The 23617-nt window shown below is 19.0% G+C and overlaps 3 protein-coding genes and 2 pseudogenes across 4 annotated transcripts; 2 read left to right on the top strand and 3 right to left on the bottom strand.

The window, feature by feature from the left end:
• Positions 1–1701: 1701 nt before the first annotated feature.
• Positions 1702–4124, top strand: LOC126913035 (NADH-ubiquinone oxidoreductase chain 5-like; the record flags this gene model as incomplete). Its single annotated transcript, XM_050707699.1, is given in 1 exon segment — positions 1702–4124. A coding segment is annotated over 1 exon segment (998 nt), but the record flags the coding sequence as incomplete, so codon positions are not given.
• Positions 4125–4144: 20 nt separating this feature from the next.
• Positions 4145–8211, bottom strand: LOC126913033 (cytochrome c oxidase subunit 1-like; annotated as a pseudogene). Its single transcript, XR_007707635.1, has one exon. The product of XR_007707635.1 is annotated as a cytochrome c oxidase subunit 1-like (transcript).
• Positions 8212–13331: 5120 nt separating this feature from the next.
• On the bottom strand, positions 13332–15012 carry LOC126913034 (cytochrome b-like). The gene is given in 1 exon segment (XM_050707698.1): positions 13332–15012. A coding segment is annotated over 1 exon segment (828 nt). The 5' UTR covers positions 14482–15012; the 3' UTR covers positions 13332–13653.
• A 1983-nt stretch (positions 15013–16995) lies between these two features.
• On the top strand, positions 16996–17793 carry LOC126913032 (NADH-ubiquinone oxidoreductase chain 5-like; annotated as a pseudogene).
• Positions 17794–19523: 1730 nt separating this feature from the next.
• LOC126913036 (cytochrome c oxidase subunit 1-like) lies at positions 19524–23136 on the bottom strand (the record flags this gene model as incomplete). Its single annotated transcript, XM_050707700.1, is given in 1 exon segment — positions 19524–23136. A coding segment is annotated over 1 exon segment (533 nt), but the record flags the coding sequence as incomplete, so codon positions are not given.
• Between the last annotated feature and the right edge of the window lie 481 nt (positions 23137–23617).

The following is a 23617-nucleotide window of genomic DNA, read 5'->3' as shown; positions in this document are numbered from 1 at the left end:
TATCTATTTTAGTTTCAATAATTCGTACTCATGGTAATGATTATTTTCAAAGATTTAATTTATTATAGTTAATTATATATATATATATATATATATATATATATATATTAAAATATAAAATGATAAAATTTTTAATAATAATAATTTTTATAATTCCTTTATGTTTTATAAAAAATATATTTTGAATGGTTCAAATAATATTAATATTAATAATATTTATATTTATAAATTTAGGTGTAAAATTGAATTTATTTTGTAATTTAAGTTATATAATATCTTGTGATATTATATCTTATGGATTAATTTTATTAAGAATTTGAATTTCTATTTTAATAATTATAGCTAGTGAAAATTTATATAAAATAGATTATTATGTTAATTTTTTTTTATTTAATGTTATTTTTTTATTAATTATATTATATTTAACTTTTAGAACTCTTAATATATTTATATTTTATCTTTTTTTTGAGGGTAGATTAATTCCTACTTTATTATTAATTATTGGTTGAGGTTATCAACCTGAACGTATTCAGGCAGGTATATATTTATTATTTTATACTTTATTTGTTTCTTTACCTTTATTAATTGGTATTTTTTATATAAATAATGAAATAAATTGTATAATTATTTATTTTTTAAAATTTTTTAATTTAAGTAATTATTTATTATATATTTCTATAATTTTAGCTTTTTTAGTAAAAATACCTATATATTTTGTTCATTTATGATTACCAAAAGCTCATGTTGAGGCTCCAGTTTCTGGTTCTATAATTTTAGCTGGTATTATATTAAAATTGGGTGGTTATGGTTTATTACGTTTAATAATTTTTTTACAGGAAATTAATATAAAATTAAATTATATTTGAATTGTAATTAGATTAGTAGGAGGTTTTTATATTAGATTAAAATGTTTTTGTCAAATTGATATTAAATCTTTAATTGCTTATTCTTCTGTAGCTCATATAAGAATTGTAATTAGAGGTATTATAATTATAAATTATTGAGGATTTATTGGTTCTTATATTTTAATAATTGGTCATGGTTTATGTTCTTCTGGAATATTTTGTTTAGCTAATATTAGTTATGAGCGTTTACATAGACGAAGTTTATATATTAATAAAGGTATAATAAATTTTATACCTTCAATAAGTTTATGATGATTTTTATTAATATCATCTAATATAGCGGCTCCTCCTAGATTAAATTTAATAGGTGAAATTAGATTAATTAATAGATTAATAAGATGATCTTGAATTTCTATATTAATATTAATGTTAATTTCTTTTTTAGAGCAGGATATAGATTATATTTATATTCATTTATTCAACATGGAAATTATTATTCTGGTGTTTATAGATATTATACTGGGGTATCTCGAGAATATTTAATATTAATATTACATTGATTACCTTTAAATATTTTAGTATTAAAAATTGATTATAGAATAATTTGATTTTATTTAAATAATTTAATAAAAATATTGATTTGTGGTGTCAAAAATATGAGTGATTTCATTTTAAATTATTAATAATATAAAATATTCTATTTGTTTTATTTCATTTTTTTTTTTATTTATAATAATAATAGTAAATTTTTTTTTTATAATTTATTTTATTATAAATGATATAGTAATTTTAATAGAATGAGAAATTATATCTTTTAATTCATTGAGAATTGTTATATCTATTTTATTAGATTGAATATCTTTATTATTTATAATATTTGTTTTTTTAATTTCTTCTGTTGTTATTTATTATAGAAAAAGATATATACAATCAGAATTAAATTTAAGTCGGTTTATTATCTTAGTGTTATTATTTGTTTTTTCTATAATATTATTAATTATTAGACCAAATATTATTAGAATTTTATTAGGTTGAGATGGATTAGGATTAGTTTCTTATTGTTTAGTAATTTATTATCAAAATTTAAAATCTTATAATGCTGGAATATTAACAGCTTTATCAAATCGTGTAGGTGATGTTTTTATTTTAATTGTTATTTCTTGGATATTAAATTATGGTAGATGAAATTATATTTTTTATTTAGAGTTTATAAATAATGATTGAGAAATAAAAATAATTGGCAGAATAATTATTATAGCTGCTATAACTAAAAGTGCTCAAATTCCTTTTAGATCTTGATTACCAGCAGCTATAGCTGCTCCTACTCCTGTTTCAGCTTTAGTTCATTCATCTACTTTAGTTACAGCGGGAGTTTATTTATTGATTCGATTTAATATAATATTATTAGATATATTTTTTTTAAAGTTATTATTACTATTATCAGGTTTAACTATATTTATAGCTGGAATTTCTGCTAATTATGAATTTGATTTAAAAAAAATTATTGCTTTATCAACATTAAGTCAGTTAGGTTTAATAATAAGAATTTTAAGAATAGGACTACCTGATTTAGCTTTTTTTCATTTATTAACTCATGCTATATTTAAGGCTTTATTATTTATATGTGCTGGTATTATTATTCATATAATAAATGATATTCAAGATATTCGTTTTATAGGTGGGATTAGATTATATATTCCTTTAACTTCTTTATGTATAAATATTTCTAATATAGCTTTATGTGGGATTCCTTTTTTAGCTGGATTTTATTCTAAGGATTTAATTTTAGAATTAGTTAGATTTAGAAATTTAAATTTAATAATTTTTTTTTATATTATCTTTCTACTGGTTTAACAATATTTTATAGATTTCGTTTAATAATATATTTAATAGTAAATGATTTTAATTTATTAAGAATTTTTAATTTATATGATGAAGATTATATTATATTAAAAAGAATGTTTGTTTTATTATTTATAAGAATTGTTAGAGGAAGATTTTTAAGTTGAATAATTTTTTCTTATCCTTATATGATTTATTTACCTTTTAATTTAAAAATGATAGTTATTTATGTAAGATTAATAGGGGGTATATTAGGATATTTTATTAGAAATATGAGAATTTATTCTGTAAATAAATTTTTAATGACTTATAATTTAAGAAATTTTTTATGTTTAATGTGATTTATACCTAATTTATCTACTTATGGTTTAAGATATTATTTTCTTAATTTAGGTCAATCTTTATTAAAAAATATTGATATAGGATGAAGAGAAATTTATAGAGGATTTGGTATAATACAAGTAATAAAAAAATATTCTGTTTTATATAATGTTTATCAAATAAATAATTTTATAATTTATTTATTTAGATTTATTATTTGAATATTTATTTTATTTATAATATTAATATTTAATAATTAATTTAAATAGCTTATAAATTAGAGCATAATATTGAAGATATTAAGGAAATATGGATTATTTTTAAATATAAAAATATAAATTAAATTATTTATAAAAAAATTTTTTTATTTTTACAATGAAAATGTAATGTTTTATTTAAACTATATAAATAGAAATATTAATGGAATTTAACCACTAAAAATTAAGTTAGCAGCTTAATTTTAATCTTTATATTTCTTAGTTAATTTAATTGGAATAAATATTCAATTTTATCATTAACAGTGATATACCTCTATTTTGGTTTCAATTAAGTAAGTAAATATATTATAAAAATTTTATTATTTATTTATTTTAAATAAGGAGTTAATTAAACTCTTTCTTTTAAGTCGAAATTAAATGCAATATTGCTTCTTATTTAAGATAAATTAATTTATAATATTTTTTGAATGCAAATCAAATGTTTTATTTAAACTATAATCCTAATTGGTTCAATTTAATATATTTTGGTTTCATTCATGATATAAACCAATTAATAAAATTAAAATAAAAAAAAATCTAATTTTAGTTCAAAAAATAAAATTTACTAGTTTATATAATGGGATAATTGGAAAAATTAATGCAATTTCAACATCAAAAATTAAAAAAATAACTGTAATTAAGAAAAAATGTAAAGAAAATGGAATTCGAGCTGAAGATTTAGGGTCAAATCCACATTCAAAGGGGGAACATTTTTCTCGGTCTATAAATGATTTTTTTGATAAAATAATTGATAAAAATATTATAATGTTTGAAATTAATATAATAATAATAAAAATATTTGTTAATAAAATGATTATTTATATTAAAATTATTAAACTTTTTGATTGGAAGTCAAATATACTAAATATATTATATAAATAATTAATTTCCTCATCAATAAATAGAAATATAAAGGAATAATCATACTACATCTACAAAATGTCAATATCAAGCTGCTGCTTCAAATCCGAAATGATGATTACTTGAAAAATGATTATTTAAATGACGAATTAGGCAAATTAAAAGAAATAATGTACCAATAATAACATGTAATCCATGGAATCCTGTTGCTATAAAAAATGTTGAGCCATAAACTCTATCTGCAATAGTAAAAGGAGCTTCAAAATATTCATATGCTTGAAGAATTGTAAAATAAATTCCTAAAATAATTGTAATAAATAAACCTTGAGTTATTTGAGAATTATTATTTTCTATAATTGCATGATGAGCTCAAGTAACTGATACTCCTGATCTAATTAAAATAATAGTATTTAATAAAGGAATTTGAAATGGGTTAAAAGGTGTAATACTAGTAGGAGGTCATATAGCTCCAATTTCAATATTAGGGGCTAATCTTCTATGAAAAAAGGCTCAAAAAAAAGAAATAAAAAAAAAATTTCTGATACAATAAATAAAATTATTCCTCAGCGAAGTCCTTTGGTTACTAAAATTGTATGTTTACCTTGGTATGTTCCTTCACGACAAATATCTCGTCATCATTGATATATGGTTAAAATTACAATAAAATATCCTAAAATTAATAAATTTATATTAAAATTATGAAATCATTTTACTATTCCTCTAACTAAAACTATTACTCCAATAGCTCCTGTTAAAGGTCATGGTCTATAATCTACTAAATGAAATGGGTGATTAAAATTTATTTTCATTAATTTACTTCTCTAGAATATAAAGTACTTAAAATAGCAATTACATAAGATTGAATTACAGCGACTGCTGATTCTAAGATTAATAATAAAATTTGAATTATAACTAAAATTATAATAAAATATCTTGGTATTGAAGGTCCAGTTCCTCTTAATAAAGTTATTAGTAAATGTCCTGCAATTATATTAGCTGTTAATCGTACTGCTAAAGTTCCAGGTCGAATAATATTTCTAATTGTTTCAATTAATACTATAAAAGGTATTAAAATAGTTGGTGTTCCTTGAGGAATTATATGAATAAATATATGTTGAGAATTATTTAATCAACCATAAATTATAAATCTTAATCATAAAGGTAATGAAATTGATAATGATAATGTTAAATGTCTTGTTCTAGTAAAAATATAAGGAAATAAACCTAAAAAATTATTAAATAAAATAAATGAGAATATTGAAATAAAAATAAAAGTTGATCCTTGAAAATAATTATTTTTTAATAAAGTTTTAAATTCATTATGAAGTTTTAATAAAATAAAATTTCAAAGTAAGAAATGACGATTAGGAATTAATCAAAATGAATAAGGAATAAATATAATTCCTAAAATAGTTCTAATTCAATTAAATGAAATATTAAATAAATTTGTTGATGGATCAAAAATTGAAAATAAATTACTTATCATTTTCAATTAAAATTTTTTAATTTTAAATTTATATTTTTATTTGATTTTAATCTTTTTTTATTAAAAATATAATAATTTATAATATTAAAAATTAAAAATACAAATAAAAAAAAAAAAAAGAAATTAATCAATTAATAGGTATTATTTGTGGAATAAAAGAATATTATTTATAATAATAATTTAAATTTGACATATTTATGTTATTTTTTAACTAATTCTTTCATTAGAAGTAATTGCTAATTTACTATAAAATGGTTTAAGAGACCAGTACTTGCTTTCAGTCATCTAATGAAGAATAATTATTAATTCAATTAATAAAATTTTTAATTGAAATTCTTTCAATTACAATTGGTATAAAACTATGATTAGCTCCACAAATTTCTGAACATTGACCATAAAAAATTCCAGGTCGATTAATGAAAAAATTTGTTTGATTTAGTCGACCTGGATTTGCATCTACTTTAACTCCTAATGAAGGGACGGTTCATGAGTGAATTACATCAGTAGCAGTAACTATAATTCGAATTTGGTTATTCATAGGTAAAATAATTCGATTATCAACATCTAATAAACGAAAATTATTACTTGATATATCATTTGTAGAAATTATATAAGAATCAAATTCAATATTATGAAAATCTGAATATTCATAACTTCAATATCATTGATGACCAATTGATTTTAATGTAATTAAAGGATTATTAAGTTCATCTAATAAATATAATAATCGTAGTGAAGGTAATGCAATAAAAATTAATGTAATTGCTGGTAAAATAGTTCAAATTAATTCAATTATTTGACCTTCTAATAAAAATCGATTAATATATTTATTAAATAATAAGCTTGATATTAAATATCCTACTAGAATTGTAATTATAATTAAAATAATTAAAGTGTGATCGTGAAAGAAAATAATTTGTTCTATTAAAGGAGATGCTCTATTTTGTAAATTAAGATTAGATCATGTTGCCATTTCTAAAAAAAGGATAATTCCTTTATAAATGGGGTTTAAATCCATTACATATAATCTGCCATATTAGAAGTTACTTAAAATAGGCAATTCATTATATGAATGTTCAGCTGGTGGTAAATTTTGATATCATTCAATTGAAGAAGATAAATTTAAAGTAAATAAAGAAATTCGTTGATTAATTATAGATTCTCAAATAATAATTAATATAAATATAATTGCTAATAATGAAATATATGATCCTAATGATGAAATAATATTTCATGAAATATAAGAATCAGGATAATCAGAATATCGACGAGGTATACCTGCTAATCCTAAAAAATGTTGTGGGAAGAAAGTTAAATTTACTCCGATAAATATAATAAAAAATTGAATTTTTAATATATAAGGATTTAAAGATAATCCAGTAAATAATGGATATCAGTGAATAAATCCACCTAAAATAGCAAATACAGCTCCTATTGATAAAACATAGTGGAAATGAGCAACTACATAGTAAGTATCATGTAAAGTAATATCAATAGAAGAATTAGATAAAATTACACCTGTTAATCCCCCTACAGTAAATAAAAATACAAATCCTAATCTTCATAAAATAGATGGGGAATAATTGATTTGAGTTCCATGGAAAGTAGCTAATCAACTAAAAATTTTAATACCTGTTGGTACAGCAATAATTATTGTTGCAGATGTAAAATATGCTCGTGTATCAATATCTATTCCTACAGTAAATATATGATGAGCTCAAACAATAAATCCTAATAAACCAATTGCTAATATAGCATAAATTATACCTAAACATCCAAATGTTTCCTTTTTACCTCTTTCTTGAGAAATAATGTGAGAAATTATACCAAATCCCGGTAAAATTAAAATATATACTTCAGGATGTCCAAAAAATCAAAATAAATGTTGATAAAGAATAGGATCACCTCCTCCTGCAGGATCGAAAAATGATGTATTTAGATTTCGATCAGTAAGTAATATAGTAATAGCTCCAGCTAAAACAGGTAAAGATAATAATAATAAAAATGCGGTAATACCTACAGCTCAAATAAATAAAGGTATTTGATCAAATGATAAATTATTTAATCGTATATTAATAATAGTGGTAATAAAGTTAATAGCTCCTAAAATAGATGAAATTCCAGCTAAATGAAGTGAGAAAATAGCTAAATCTACTGAACTACCACCATGAGCAATATTAGAGGAGAGGGGGGTAAACTGTTCATCCAGTTCCTGCTCCATTTTCTACAATGCTACTAGAAATTAATAAAGTTAAAGATGGGGGTAAAAGTCAAAAACTTATATTATTTATACGTGGGAAAGCTATATCAGGAGCTCCTAATATTAAAGGTACAAGTCAATTTCCAAATCCTCCAATTATAATTGGTATAACTATAAAAAAAATTATAATAAAAGCATGGGCTGTTACAATAGTATTATAAATTTGATCATCTCCAATTAAAGATCCTGGAGTTCCTAATTCAGCTCGAATTAATAAACTTAAAGAAGTACCTACTATTCCTGCTCAAATTCCAAAAATAAAATATAATGTTCCAATATCTTTATGATTTGTTGAATAAAGTCATTTTCGCTATAAAAATAAAATGGCTGAGTTAAATAAGCGATAAATTGTAAATTTATTTACGAGAATTTTCTCTTTTATTATAGTCTTATATTCAAAAATGATATAAAATTGCAAATTTTAAGGAATAGTATATAATTCTATTAAGGCTTAAAGAAAATTTCTTTATGAATAATTTTGAAGATTATTAGTTTAATTTAACCTAAAACCTTAATAAAAAAATAACGTTCTTAAAATTATTCCTGTAATAGAAAAAAATGAAAAAAAATTAATAAATAAAAAATATTTATTTTTAATATAAATTTTAAATCATTTATTTTTTATATAGTTAAATATAATTGCTGAGTATCTAATACGAATATAAAAAAATAATATAATTAATCTTATTATCACAAAAATAAAAGTTATTAAATATATATTATTATTAATTAAAAAATTAATAATAATTCATTTAGGGAAAAATCCAATAAATGGTGGCAATCCACCTAAAGAAAGAAAATTAATTAAAATATTAATTTTAATTAAAAAATTTATATTATTAATAAATAATTGATTAATAAAATATATATTTAAAATATAAAAAAAGAAACATAAAATACTAATTATAAAAGAATATATTGAAAAATAGAAAATTCATAGGGTTTCTCTAATTGAAATAGATATAATTATTCAACCTAAGTTATTAATTGATGAAAATGCTATTAATTTTCGTAATGATGTTTGATTTAATCCTCCAATAGCTCCAATAATAATATTAAGAATAATAATAATATTAATAAAATAATTATTTATATAATAAGATATTAAAATTAAAGGTGTAATTTTTTGTCATGTTATTAAAATAAAACTATTTAATCAAGATAATCCTTCAATAATATTAGGAAATCAAAAATGAAATGGAACTCTTCCTATTTTTATTAATATAGAAGAGTTTATTATAATAGTTAAAAAATTATTTATTTCAAAATTTTTTATTAATGTTAATTTAATTAAAATTGTAAATAAAAAATTTAAAGATGCAATTGATTGTGTAAGAAAATATTTTAGTGAGGCTTCTGTTGAAAATAAATTATTGGAATTAGAAATTAGGGGGATAAAACTTAAAAGATTAATTTCTAATCCAATTCAACATCCAAATCAAGAATTTGATGAAATAGAGATTAAAGTTCTAAAGAATAAAATAAAAAAAAAAAATATTTTATTAGAATTAAATAAATTATAAATTTAAAATAAGAAATTAATTTCTTTTAAGAATTATAAATTCAATATTATATTTTAGTGTAAGATGCATAATAGTTTTTGATACTATTGGATATAGTTTAATTCTATAAAATATAATAAAGGTAAAATAATTACTTAATTTATCCTATCAGAATAATCCTTTAATCAGGCACTTTATTTTTAAAAAAAGGTATTTCCTTTATAGTTGGGGTATGAACCCAAAAGCTTAATTTTAGCTTATTTTTAATTATATATTATTATTATTATATGAAAAATTTTTAAAGACGGTTTATAAATTTAATTAAATGTTAATATTCATATATATATATATATATATATATTAAATATTTAATATATTAATATAATTATATTAATATAATATATATTAAAAAATTAAAATTAATTATATTAATATATTACTTATTTGAATTAATATATATTGTTTATTACTTAATTTTTTATTTAATATGAATATTATGAAGAAGAAAGAAAAGAAATTATTAAATGTTTAATAATGTTTATTAAATATTTTAATATAAAAAAAAAAAAAAAAAATTCTATTTAAAAAAATTTACATATAAATAAATTTTTTATAGTTTTAATAATTTATTTAAAGTTTATTTTACATATAAATTTTAGTATTAATTTTACTTTATTTTAATAATAATTTAATTGATTTGTAGTAATTAATATTAAACAATTTAAGTAATTAAGATTTAGTAATACTTGAAATTAATAACAAATTTTGTGCCAGCAGTTGCGGTTAAACAAAAGTTAATTTAAATTTTATTAGTTATTAATAAATAATGAAATTTAATTGAATAATATAAATTTTAAATTATTAAGTGAAATTTTAATTTAATTTAATATTATAATATATTTATGATTTAATAAATTTTATAAAAAACTAGGATTAGATACCCTATTATTAAAATTTAAATTGAAAATACTAAAATAGTAGATAATTATTTATTGAAACTTAAATAATTTGGCGGTATTTTAGTTCATTTAGAGGAATCTGTTTAATAATTGATAATCCACGAATAAATTTACTTAATTTTTTATTTTGTATATCGTTGTTAAAAAAATATTTTTTAATAATAATAATATTTAAAAATTTTGATTAAAAATTAAATCAGATCAAGATGCAGATTATAATTAAGAATATAATGGATTACAATAAATTTATTTAGATGAATATTAATTTGTAAAAGTTAATTGAAGGTGGATTTAAATGTAATTTTATTTAGTTTAATAAAATGATTGAAAATTGAAATATGTACATATTGCCCGTCGCTTTCATATGAATATAAGTTGAAATAAGTCGTAACAAAGTAGAGGTACTGGAAAGTGTTTCTAGAAAGAACAAATTAGAGCTTGTAAAAGTATTTCATTTACATTGAAAAGAAATTAAAATTTAATTAATTTGAGTGGGAAAATTAATAAAAATATAAATAATAAAAAAATTTTTAAAATAATTTATTTTAATGGGGGTTAAAGTATATTTATGGAAAAAATTATTTAATTTATAGTAAATTAGTATTGTGAAAGAATTTTGAAATAAATGAAAAATGAAATTAGTTAAAAGTAAATTTAATTTATTGTATCTTGTGTATCAGAGTTTATTAATTAAAAATTATAGTTTTAATATTCTCGAATTTAAAAGAGATAATTAATTATAAAAGTTATTGTAGCATAAATATTTTAAATAATTAATTGGAAATGAAATGTTATTCGTTTTTAAATATATCTAGTTTTTTTAGAAAAAAATTTAATTTTATATTATTTAAATAAAAAATTAATTAATTAATTTTTTATTTAAATAATATTATATTTTAAGGGATAAGCTTTAATTTAAATTTATATAAATTTTATTTTAATTTAATTAAGATTTTTATAATTTATATTGTTAATAAATTTTAATTTATTATAAATAATTTTATTTAAAATAAAATTTAATTTAAATTTTATATTATTTATAAAAAAAAAATTAAAATTTTATAAAATTTGATATAATGATAAAATTAGTATATAATAAGATATTAAAATTATAAAATTATTTTAGTTAATAAAAAGGAATTCGGCAAATATATATATTCACTTGTTTATCAAAAACATGTCTTTTTGAATTTAATATAAAGTCTAATCTGCCCACTGATATTATAATATATTAAAGGGCTGCAGTATATTGACTGTACAAAGGTAGCATAATCATTAGTCATTTAATTGATGACTTGTATGAAAGATTGGATGAAATATAAGCTGTCTCTTTATTATTTTATAGAATTTAATTTTTTAATTAAAAAGTTAAAATAAATTAAAAAGACGAGAAGACCCTATAGAGTTTTATATTTAAAGTAATTGAGATTATTTATAAAGTTTTTAATTAAAATTATTTTAATTATTTTGTTGGGGTGACAAAAAAATATAAAAAACTTTTTTTATTATTTAACATAAATAAGTGAGTATATGATCCAATATTATTGATTATAAGAAAAAATTACCTTAGGGATAACAGCGTAATTTTTTTTTTAGTTCGAATAAAAAAAAGAGTTTGCGACCTCGATGTTGGATTAAGATAAAATTTAAATGTAGAAGTTTAAAATTTTGATCTGTTCGATCATTAAAATCTTACATGATCTGAGTTCAAACCGGTGTAAGCCAGGTTGGTTTCTATCTTTTAATAAATATAAAATATTTTAGTACGAAAGGATCAAATATTTAAATTAAATTTATTAAATAATGAATATTATTAATTTATTTTAAATATATAATTGATTTTATATATAATATATATATATATATATATAATATATATATATATATATATATATATATATATATCTGCTATTTTGGCAGAAAAATGTAATGATTTTAGAATTCATTAATATATAATTTAATTATATAGATAGTAATGTTTATAAATGATATTTATATAATTTTTTTAGGTTTATTAATTTTAATTATTGGTATTTTAGTAGGGGTTGCTTATTTAACTTTATTGGAGCGTAAGGTTTTAGGTTATATTCAAATTCGTAAAGGTCCTAATAAAGTTGGTTTTATAGGAATTTTACAACCTTTTTCAGATGCAATTAAATTATTTACTAAAGAACAAACTTATCCTAATTTTTCTAATTATTTAAGATATTATTTTTCTCCTATTTTAAGTTTTATTTTATCTTTAATAATTTGATTATTGATTCCTTATTATTTTAATATAATTAGTTTTAATTTAGGAATTTTATTTTTTTTATGTTGTACTAGATTAGGTGTTTATACAGTTATGGTAGCTGGTTGATCTTCTAATTCTAATTATGCTTTATTAGGGGGATTACGGGCAGTAGCTCAAACTATTTCTTATGAAGTTAGATTAGCTTTGATTTTAATATCTAGAATTGTTATAATTATAGATTTTAATTTAATAATATTTTTTGTTTATCAAAATTATGTTTGATTTATTATTTTAATATTTCCTTTAAGATTATGTTGAATAAGATCAAGATTGGCTGAAACTAATCGAACTCCTTTTGATTTTGCTGAAGGAGAAAGAGAATTAGTTTCAGGGTTTAATATTGAGTATAGAAGAGGGGGCTTTGCTTTAATTTTTTTAGCTGAATATTCTAGAATTTTATTTATAAGATTATTATTTATTTTAATATATATAGGAGGTTTTAGATTAAGAATTATTTTTTATTTAAAATTAGTTTTTATTTCTTTTTTATTTATTTGAGTTCGAGGAACTTTACCTCGTTATCGTTATGATAAGTTAATATATTTAGCTTGAAAAAGATATTTACCAATTTCTTTAAATTTTTTATTATTTTTTTTAGGATTTAAAATTTTATTATTATAATTTAATTTTTTTTTAGTATAAATTAATAGAATAATAATTCTTTCTTAAGTTTTCAAAACAAATGCTTAATTACAAGCTCATTAATTTAATTAAATAATATATTATCTCAATATTTATTAATAAATGGGTTAATAATAAAATATGAAAAATATAATACTGTTAATAATTGTCCTGTTAATACATAGGGATCTTCTACAGGACGTGCTCCAATTCATGTTAATAGAATAACAATTGTTACTATAGATCAAAATAATATTTGATTAATAGGGTAAAATTGAATTCCTTGAATTTTTTTATTAAATGTAAATGGTAAAATAATTAAAATTAAAATTGATATTACTAAAGCAATTACTCCTCCTAATTTATTAGGAATTGATCGTAAGATTGCATAAGCAAATAAAAAATATCATTCAGGTTGAATATGAATTGGAGTTACTAAAGGATTTGCTGGGATAAAATTATCAGGATCTCCTAATAAATAAGGATTAGTTAAAGTTAAAATTGTTAATAAAAATAATATAATAATAAATCCAATTAAGTCCTTAAATGTGAAAAATGGATGAAATGGAATTTTATCATAATTTCTATTTAATCCTAATGGATTATTGGAACCAGTTTGATGTAAAAATAATAAATGAATTATAGTTATTATTAAAATGATAAATGGTAATAAAAAGTGAAATGTATAAAAACGTGTTAAAGTAGCATTATCAACGGCAAATCCTCCTCAAATTCAATTTACTAATATAACTCCTAAAGAGGGGATAGCTGATAATAAATTAGTAATAACAGTTGCTCCTCAAAAAGATATTTGCCCTCAAGGTAAAACATATCCTATAAATGCTGTTGCTATTAATAAGAATAAAATGATTACTCCGATTATTCATGTGTATTTTAAGTTAAAGGATTCATAATAAATTCCTCGTCCAATATGTAAATAAATACAAATAAAGAAAAAAGATGCTCCATTTGCATGTAAAGTTCGAATTAATCATCCATAATTAACATTTCGACAAATATAATTAACTCTATAAAATGCTATTTCAATATTAGCTGTATAATATATAGTTAAAAATAATCCTGTTAAAATTTGAATTATTAAGCATAAGGCTAGTAAAGATCCAAAATTTCATCAAATTGAAATATTAGATGGTGAAGGTAGATCAATTAATGATCCGTTAATAATTTTTAATACGGGATGTGATTTACGAATTGGTATATATTTGTTTATCATTTGTTAATTAGATGAACGTAAAGGTCCATAGAAAATATTAGTAATTTTTACAATAGCAATTAAAGTAATAAATAAATAGATTACTAATATTATTATAATTAAAAATGTTTGATTATTATATAATTTACTTAAATTAATTTTATTTTCATTATTAAAGAAGAAAATTATATTATTAAAGTTATTTATATCTGAATTTATTGATAAATTTAATCATGTTATGTTATTATTATATATTATTATTATTATAAAAAATATTATAATTAAAATTAAAATTAATATTTTTTTATAATTAAATTTAAAAGTAAATAATTGATTTGATGCAATACTTGAAACATAAATAAATAAAACTAATAAACCACCTAGGAAAGTAAGAAATAAAATATAAGAGAATCAGTATGTTTTAATTATTATTCCTGATAATAAGCATGTTAATAAGGTTTGTATTAAAATTAATAATCCTATTGATATTGGATTATTAATAAATAATATAAATAATGAATTTATTATTAATATTAAAGAAAAAATTATTTTTATAATTTCAAATACAAAGAATAGTTTAAATAAAATAATAATTTTGGAGATTATTGATAAAGAGATTCTTTTTCTTTGAAGTTTTTAAAGTAAATAACTTAATTTTGATTTACAAGACCAATGTTTTTTTTAAACTATAAAAACAATTAATGATAATTTTAAATATATGAACTGTTTTTATTTTGATATTTATTGTAGGTAATTTAATTTTTGTTTCTAAACATAAACATTTATTAATTGTTTTATTAAGATTAGAGTTTATTGTTTTAAGAATTTTTTTTTTTTTATTAGTTTATTTAATTTTTATTGATTATGATATATATATATTAATATTATTTTTAGTTTTTTCTGTTTGTGAGGGGGCTTTAGGATTATCTATTTTAGTTTCAATAATTCGTACTCATGGTAATGATTATTTTCAAAGATTTAATTTATTATAGTTAATTATATATATATATATATATATATATATATATATATTAAAATATAAAATGATAAAATTTTTAATAATAATAATTTTTATAATTCCTTTATGTTTTATAAAAAATATATTTTGAATGGTTCAAATAATATTAATATTAATAATATTTATATTTATAAATTTAGGTGTAAAATTGAATTTATTTTGTAATTTAAGTTATATAATATCTTGTGATATTATATCTTATGGATTAATTTTATTAAGAATTTGAATTTCTATTTTAATAATTATAGCTAGTGAAAATTTATATAAAATAGATTATTATGTTAATTTTTTTTTATTTAATGTTATTTTTTTATTAATTATATTATATTTAACTTTTAGAACTCTTAATATATTTATATTTTATCTTTTTTTTGAGGGTAGATTAATTCCTACTTTATTATTAATTATTGGTTGAGGTTATCAACCTGAACGTATTCAGGCAGGTATATATTTATTATTTTATACTTTATTTGTTTCTTTACCTTTATTAATTGGTATTTTTTATATAAATAATGAAATAAATTGTATAATTATTTATTTTTTAAAATTTTTTAATTTAAGTAATTATTTATTATATATTTCTATAATTTTAGCTTTTTTAGTAAAAATACCTATATATTTTGTTCATTTATGATTACCAAAAGCTCATGTTGAGGCTCCAGTTTCTGGTTCTATAATTTTAGCTGGTATTATATTAAAATTGGGTGGTTATGGTTTATTACGTTTAATAATTTTTTTACAGGAAATTAATATAAAATTAAATTATATTTGAATTGTAATTAGATTAGTAGGAGGTTTTTATATTAGATTAAAATGTTTTTGTCAAATTGATATTAAATCTTTAATTGCTTATTCTTCTGTAGCTCATATAAGAATTGTAATTAGAGGTATTATAATTATAAATTATTGAGGATTTATTGGTTCTTATATTTTAATAATTGGTCATGGTTTATGTTCTTCTGGAATATTTTGTTTAGCTAATATTAGTTATGAGCGTTTACATAGACGAAGTTTATATATTAATAAAGGTATAATAAATTTTATACCTTCAATAAGTTTATGATGATTTTTATTAATATCATCTAATATAGCGGCTCCTCCTAGATTAAATTTAATAGGTGAAATTAGATTAATTAATAGATTAATAAGATGATCTTGAATTTCTATATTAATATTAATGTTAATTTCTTTTTTAGAGCAGGATATAGATTATATTTATATTCATTTATTCAACATGGAAATTATTATTCTGGTGTTTATAGATATTATACTGGGGTATCTCGAGAATATTTAATATTAATATTACATTGATTACCTTTAAATATTTTAGTATTAAAAATTGATTATAGAATAATTTGATTTTATTTAAATAATTTAATAAAAATATTGATTTGTGGTGTCAAAAATATGAGTGATTTCATTTTAAATTATTAATAATATAAAATATTCTATTTGTTTTATTTCATTTTTTTTTTATTTATAATAATAATAGTAAATTTTTTTTTATAATTTATTTTATTATAAATGATATAGTAATTTTAATAGAATGAGAAATTATATCTTTTAATTCATTGAGAATTGTTATATCTATTTTATTAGATTGAATATCTTTATTATTTATAATATTTGTTTTTTTAATTTCTTCTGTTGTTATTTATTATAGAAAAAGATATATACAATCAGAATTAAATTTAAGTCGGTTTATTATCTTAGTGTTATTATTTGTTTTTTCTATAATATTATTAATTATTAGACCAAATATTATTAGAATTTTATTAGGTTGAGATGGATTAGGATTAGTTTCTTATTGTTTAGTAATTTATTATCAAAATTTAAAATCTTATAATGCTGGAATATTAACAGCTTTATCAAATCGTGTAGGTGATGTTTTTATTTTAATTGTTATTTCTTGGATATTAAATTATGGTAGATGAAATTATATTTTTTATTTAGAGTTTATAAATAATGATTGAGAAATAAAAATAATTGGCAGAATAATTATTATAGCTGCTATAACTAAAAGTGCTCAAATTCCTTTTAGATCTTGATTACCAGCAGCTATAGCTGCTCCTACTCCTGTTTCAGCTTTAGTTCATTCATCTACTTTAGTTACAGCGGGAGTTTATTTATTGATTCGATTTAATATAATATTATTAGATATATTTTTTTTAAAGTTATTATTACTATTATCAGGTTTAACTATATTTATAGCTGGAATTTCTGCTAATTATGAATTTGATTTAAAAAAATATTGCTTTATCAAAGTTAAGTCAATTAGGTTTAATAATAAGAATTTTAACAACGGGATTACTTGATTTAGCTTTTTTTATTTATTAACTCATGCTATATTTAAGGCTTTATTATTTATATGTGCTGGTATTATTATTCATATAATAAATGATATTCAAGATATTCGTTTTATAGGTGGGATTAGATTATATATTCCTTTAACTTCTTTATGTATAAATATTTCTAATATAGCTTTATGTGGGATTCCTTTTTTAGCTGGATTTTATTCTAAGGATTTAATTTTAGAATTAGTTAGATTTAGAAATTTAAATTTAATAATTTTTTTTTATATTATCTTTCTACTGGTTTAACAATATTTTATAGATTTCGTTTAATAATATATTTAATAGTAAATGATTTTAATTTATTAAGAATTTTTAATTTATATGATGAAGATTATATTATATTAAAAAGAATGTTTGTTTTATTATTTATAAGAATTGTTAGAGGAAGATTTTTAAGTTGAATAATTTTTTCTTATCCTTATATGATTTATTTACCTTTTAATTTAAAAATGATAGTTATTTATGTAAGATTAATAGGGGGTATATTAGGATATTTTATTAGAAATATGAGAATTTATTCTGTAAATAAATTTTTAATGACTTATAATTTAAGAAATTTTTTATGTTTAATGTGATTTATACCTAATTTATCTACTTATGGTTTAAGATATTATTTTCTTAATTTAGGTCAATCTTTATTAAAAAATATTGATATAGGATGAAGAGAAATTTATAGAGGATTTGGTATAATACAAGTAATAAAAAAATATTCTGTTTTATATAATGTTTATCAAATAAATAATTTTATAATTTATTTATTTAGATTTATTATTTGAATATTTATTTTATTTATAATATTAATATTTAATAATTAATTTAAATAGCTTATAAATTAGAGCATAATATTGAAGATATTAAGGAAATATGGATTATTTTTAAATATAAAAATATAAATTAAATTATTTATAAAAAAATTTTTTTATTTTTACAATGAAAATGTAATGTTTTATTTAAACTATATAAATAGAAATATTAATGGAATTTAACCACTAAAAATTAAGTTAGCAGCTTAATTTTAATCTTTATATTTCTTAGTTAATTTAATTGGAATAAATATTCAATTTTATCATTAACAGTGATATACCTCTATTTTGGTTTCAATTAAGTAAGTAAATATATTATAAAAATTTTATTATTTATTTATTTTAAATAAGGAGTTAATTAAACTCTTTCTTTTAAGTCGAAATTAAATGCAATATTGCTTCTTATTTAAGATAAATTAATTTATAATATTTTTTGAATGCAAATCAAATGTTTTATTTAAACTATAATCCTAATTGGTTCAATTTAATATATTTTGGTTTCATTCATGATATAAACCAATTAATAAAATTAAAATAAAAAAAAATCTAATTTTAGTTCAAAAAATAAAATTTACTAGTTTATATAATGGGATAATTGGAAAAATTAATGCAATTTCAACATCAAAAATTAAAAAAATAACTGTAATTAAGAAAAAATGTAAAGAAAATGGAATTCGAGCTGAAGATTTAGGGTCAAATCCACATTCAAAGGGGGAACATTTTTCTCGGTCTATAAATGATTTTTTTGATAAAATAATTGATAAAAATATTATAATGTTTGAAATTAATATAATAATAATAAAAATATTTGTTAATAAAATGATTATTTATATTAAAATTATTAAACTTTTTGATTGGAAGTCAAATATACTAAATATATTATATAAATAATTAATTTCCTCATCAATAAATAGAAATATAAAGGAATAATCATACTACATCTACAAAATGTCAATATCAAGCTGCTGCTTCAAATCCGAAATGATGATTACTTGAAAAATGATTATTTAAATGACGAATTAGGCAAATTAAAAGAAATAATGTACCAATAATAACATGTAATCCATGGAATCCTGTTGCTATAAAAAATGTTGAGCCATAAACTCTATCTGCAATAGTAAAAGGAGCTTCAAAATATTCATATGCTTGAAGAATTGTAAAATAAATTCCTAAAATAATTGTAATAAATAAACCTTGAGTTATTTGAGAATTATTATTTTCTATAATTGCATGATGAGCTCAAGTAACTGATACTCCTGATCTAATTAAAATAATAGTATTTAATAAAGGAATTTGAAATGGGTTAAAAGGTGTAATACTAGTAGGAGGTCATATAGCTCCAATTTCAATATTAGGGGCTAATCTTCTATGAAAAAAGGCTCAAAAAAAAGAAATAAAAAAAAAATTTCTGATACAATAAATAAAATTATTCCTCAGCGAAGTCCTTTGGTTACTAAAATTGTATGTTTACCTTGGTATGTTCCTTCACGACAAATATCTCGTCATCATTGATATATGGTTAAAATTACAATAAAATATCCTAAAATTAATAAATTTATATTAAAATTATGAAATCATTTTACTATTCCTCTAACTAAAACTATTACTCCAATAGCTCCTGTTAAAGGTCATGGTCTATAATCTACTAAATGAAATGGGTGATTAAAATTTATTTTCATTAATTTACTTCTCTAGAATATAAAGTACTTAAAATAGCAATTACATAAGATTGAATTACAGCGACTGCTGATTCTAAGATTAATAATAAAATTTGAATTATAACTAAAATTATAATAAAATATCTTGGTATTGAAGGTCCAGTTCCTCTTAATAAAGTTATTAGTAAATGTCCTGCAATTATATTAGCTGTTAATCGTACTGCTAAAGTTCCAGGTCGAATAATATTTCTAATTGTTTCAATTAATACTATAAAAGGTATTAAAATAGTTGGTGTTCCTTGAGGAATTATATGAATAAATATATGTTGAGAATTATTTAATCAACCATAAATTATAAATCTTAATCATAAAGGTAATGAAATTGATAATGATAATGTTAAATGTCTTGTTCTAGTAAAAATATAAGGAAATAAACCTAAAAAATTATTAAATAAAATAAATGAGAATATTGAAATAAAAATAAAAGTTGATCCTTGAAAATAATTATTTTTTAATAAAGTTTTAAATTCATTATGAAGTTTTAATAAAATAAAATTTCAAAGTAAGAAATGACGATTAGGAATTAATCAAAATGAATAAGGAATAAATATAATTCCTAAAATAGTTCTAATTCAATTAAATGAAATATTAAATAAATTTGTTGATGGATCAAAAATTGAAAATAAATTACTTATCATTTTCAATTAAAATTTTTTAATTTTAAATTTATATTTTTATTTGATTTTAATCTTTTTTTATTAAAAATATAATAATTTATAATATTAAAAATTAAAAATACAAATAAAAAAAAAAAAAAGAAATTAATCAATTAATAGGTATTATTTGTGGAATAAAAGAATATTATTTATAATAATAATTTAAATTTGACATATTTATGTTATTTTTTAACTAATTCTTTCATTAGAAGTAATTGCTAATTTACTATAAAATGGTTTAAGAGACCAGTACTTGCTTTCAGTCATCTAATGAAGAATAATTATTAATTCAATTAATAAAATTTTTAATTGAAATTCTTTCAATTACAATTGGTATAAAACTATGATTAGCTCCACAAATTTCTGAACATTGACCATAAAAAATTCCAGGTCGATTAATGAAAAAATTTGTTTGATTTAGTCGACCTGGATTTGCATCTACTTTAACTCCTAATGAAGGGACGGTTCATGAGTGAATTACATCAGTAGCAGTAACTATAATTCGAATTTGGTTATTCATAGGTAAAATAATTCGATTATCAACATCTAATAAACGAAAATTATTACTTGATATATCATTTGTAGAAATTATATAAGAATCAAATTCAATATTATGAAAATCTGAATATTCATAACTTCAATATCATTGATGACCAATTGATTTTAATGTAATTAAAGGATTATTAAGTTCATCTAATAAATATAATAATCGTAGTGAAGGTAATGCAATAAAAATTAATGTAATTGCTGGTAAAATAGTTCAAATTAATTCAATTATTTGACCTTCTAATAAAAATCGATTAATATATTTATTAAATAATAAGCTTGATATTAAATATCCTACTAGAATTGTAATTATAATTAAAATAATTAAAGTGTGATCGTGAAAGAAAATAATTTGTTCTATTAAAGGAGATGCTCTATTTTGTAAATTAAGATTAGATCATGTTGCCATTTCTAAAAAAAGGATAATTCCTTTATAAATGGGGTTTAAATCCATTACATATAATCTGCCATATTAGAAGTTACTTAAAATAGGCAATTCATTATATGAATGTTCAGCTGGTGGTAAATTTTGATATCATTCAATTGAAGAAGATAAATTTAAAGTAAATAAAGAAATTCGTTGATTAATTATAGATTCTCAAATAATAATTAATATAAATATAATTGCTAATAATGAAATATATGATCCTAATGATGAAATAATATTTCATGAAATATAAGAATCAGGATAATCAGAATATCGACGAGGTATACCTGCTAATCCTAAAAAATGTTGTGGGAAGAAAGTTAAATTTACTCCGATAAATATAATAAAAAATTGAATTTTTAATATATAAGGATTTAAAGATAATCCAGTAAATAATGGATATCAGTGAATAAATCCACCTAAAATAGCAAATACAGCTCCTATTGATAAAACATAGTGGAAATGAGCAACTACATAGTAAGTATCATGTAAAGTAATATCAATAGAAGAATTAGATAAAATTACACCTGTTAATCCCCCTACAGTAAATAAAAATACAAATCCTAATCTTCATAAAATAGATGGGGAATAATTGATTTGAGTTCCATGGAAAGTAGCTAATCAACTAAAAATTATATTAATAATAGTGGTAATAAAGTTAATAGCTCCTAAAATAGATGAAATTCCAGCTAAATGAAGTGAGAAAATAGCTAAATCTACTGAACTACCACCATGAGCAATATTAGAGGAGAGGGGGGGGTAAACTGTTCATCCAGTTCCTGCTCCATTTTCTACAATGCTACTAGAAATTAATAAAGTTAAAGATGGGGGTAAAAGTCAAAAACTTATATTATTTATACGTGGGAAAGCTATATCAGGAGCTCCTAATATTAAAGGTACAAGTCAATTTCCAAATCCTCCAATTATAATTGGTATAACTATAAAAAAAATTATAATAAAAGCATGGGCTGTTACAATAGTATTATAAATTTGATCATCTCCAATTAAAGATCCTGGAGTTCCTAATTCAGCTCGAATTAATAAACTTAAAGAAGTACCTACTATTCCTGCTCAAATTCCAAAAATAAAATATAATGTTCCAATATCTTTATGATTTGTTGAATAAAGTCATTTTCGCTATAAAAATAAAATGGCTGAGTTAAATAAGCGATAAATTGTAAATTTATTTACGAGAATTTTCTCTTTTATTATAGTCTTATATTCAAAAATGATATAAAATTGCAAATTTTAAGGAATAGTATATAATTCTATTAAGGCTTAAAGAAAATTTCTTTATGAATAATTTTGAAGATTATTAGTTTAATTTATAATTGCTGAGTATCTAATACGAATATAAAAAAATAATATAATTAATCTTATTATCACAAAAATAAAAGTTATTAAATATATATTATTATTAATTAAAAAATTAATAATAATTCATTTAGGGAAAAATCCAATAAATGGTGGTAATCCACCTAAAGAAAGAAAATTAATTAAGATATTAATTTTAATTAAAAAAATTATATTATTAATAAATAATTGATTAATAAAATATATATTTAAAATATAAAAAAAAGAAACATAAAATACTAATTATAAAAGAATATATTGAAAAATAGAAAATTCATAGGG

Source organism: Spodoptera frugiperda, unplaced genomic scaffold, assembly GCF_023101765.2.
Source record: "Spodoptera frugiperda isolate SF20-4 unplaced genomic scaffold, AGI-APGP_CSIRO_Sfru_2.0 tig00002109_1, whole genome shotgun sequence".
Lineage (NCBI taxonomy): Eukaryota > Metazoa > Arthropoda > Insecta > Lepidoptera > Noctuidae > Spodoptera > Spodoptera frugiperda.
The sequence above is the reverse complement of the archived record's forward strand: the minus strand, read 5'-3'. Positions and strand labels throughout refer to the sequence as shown.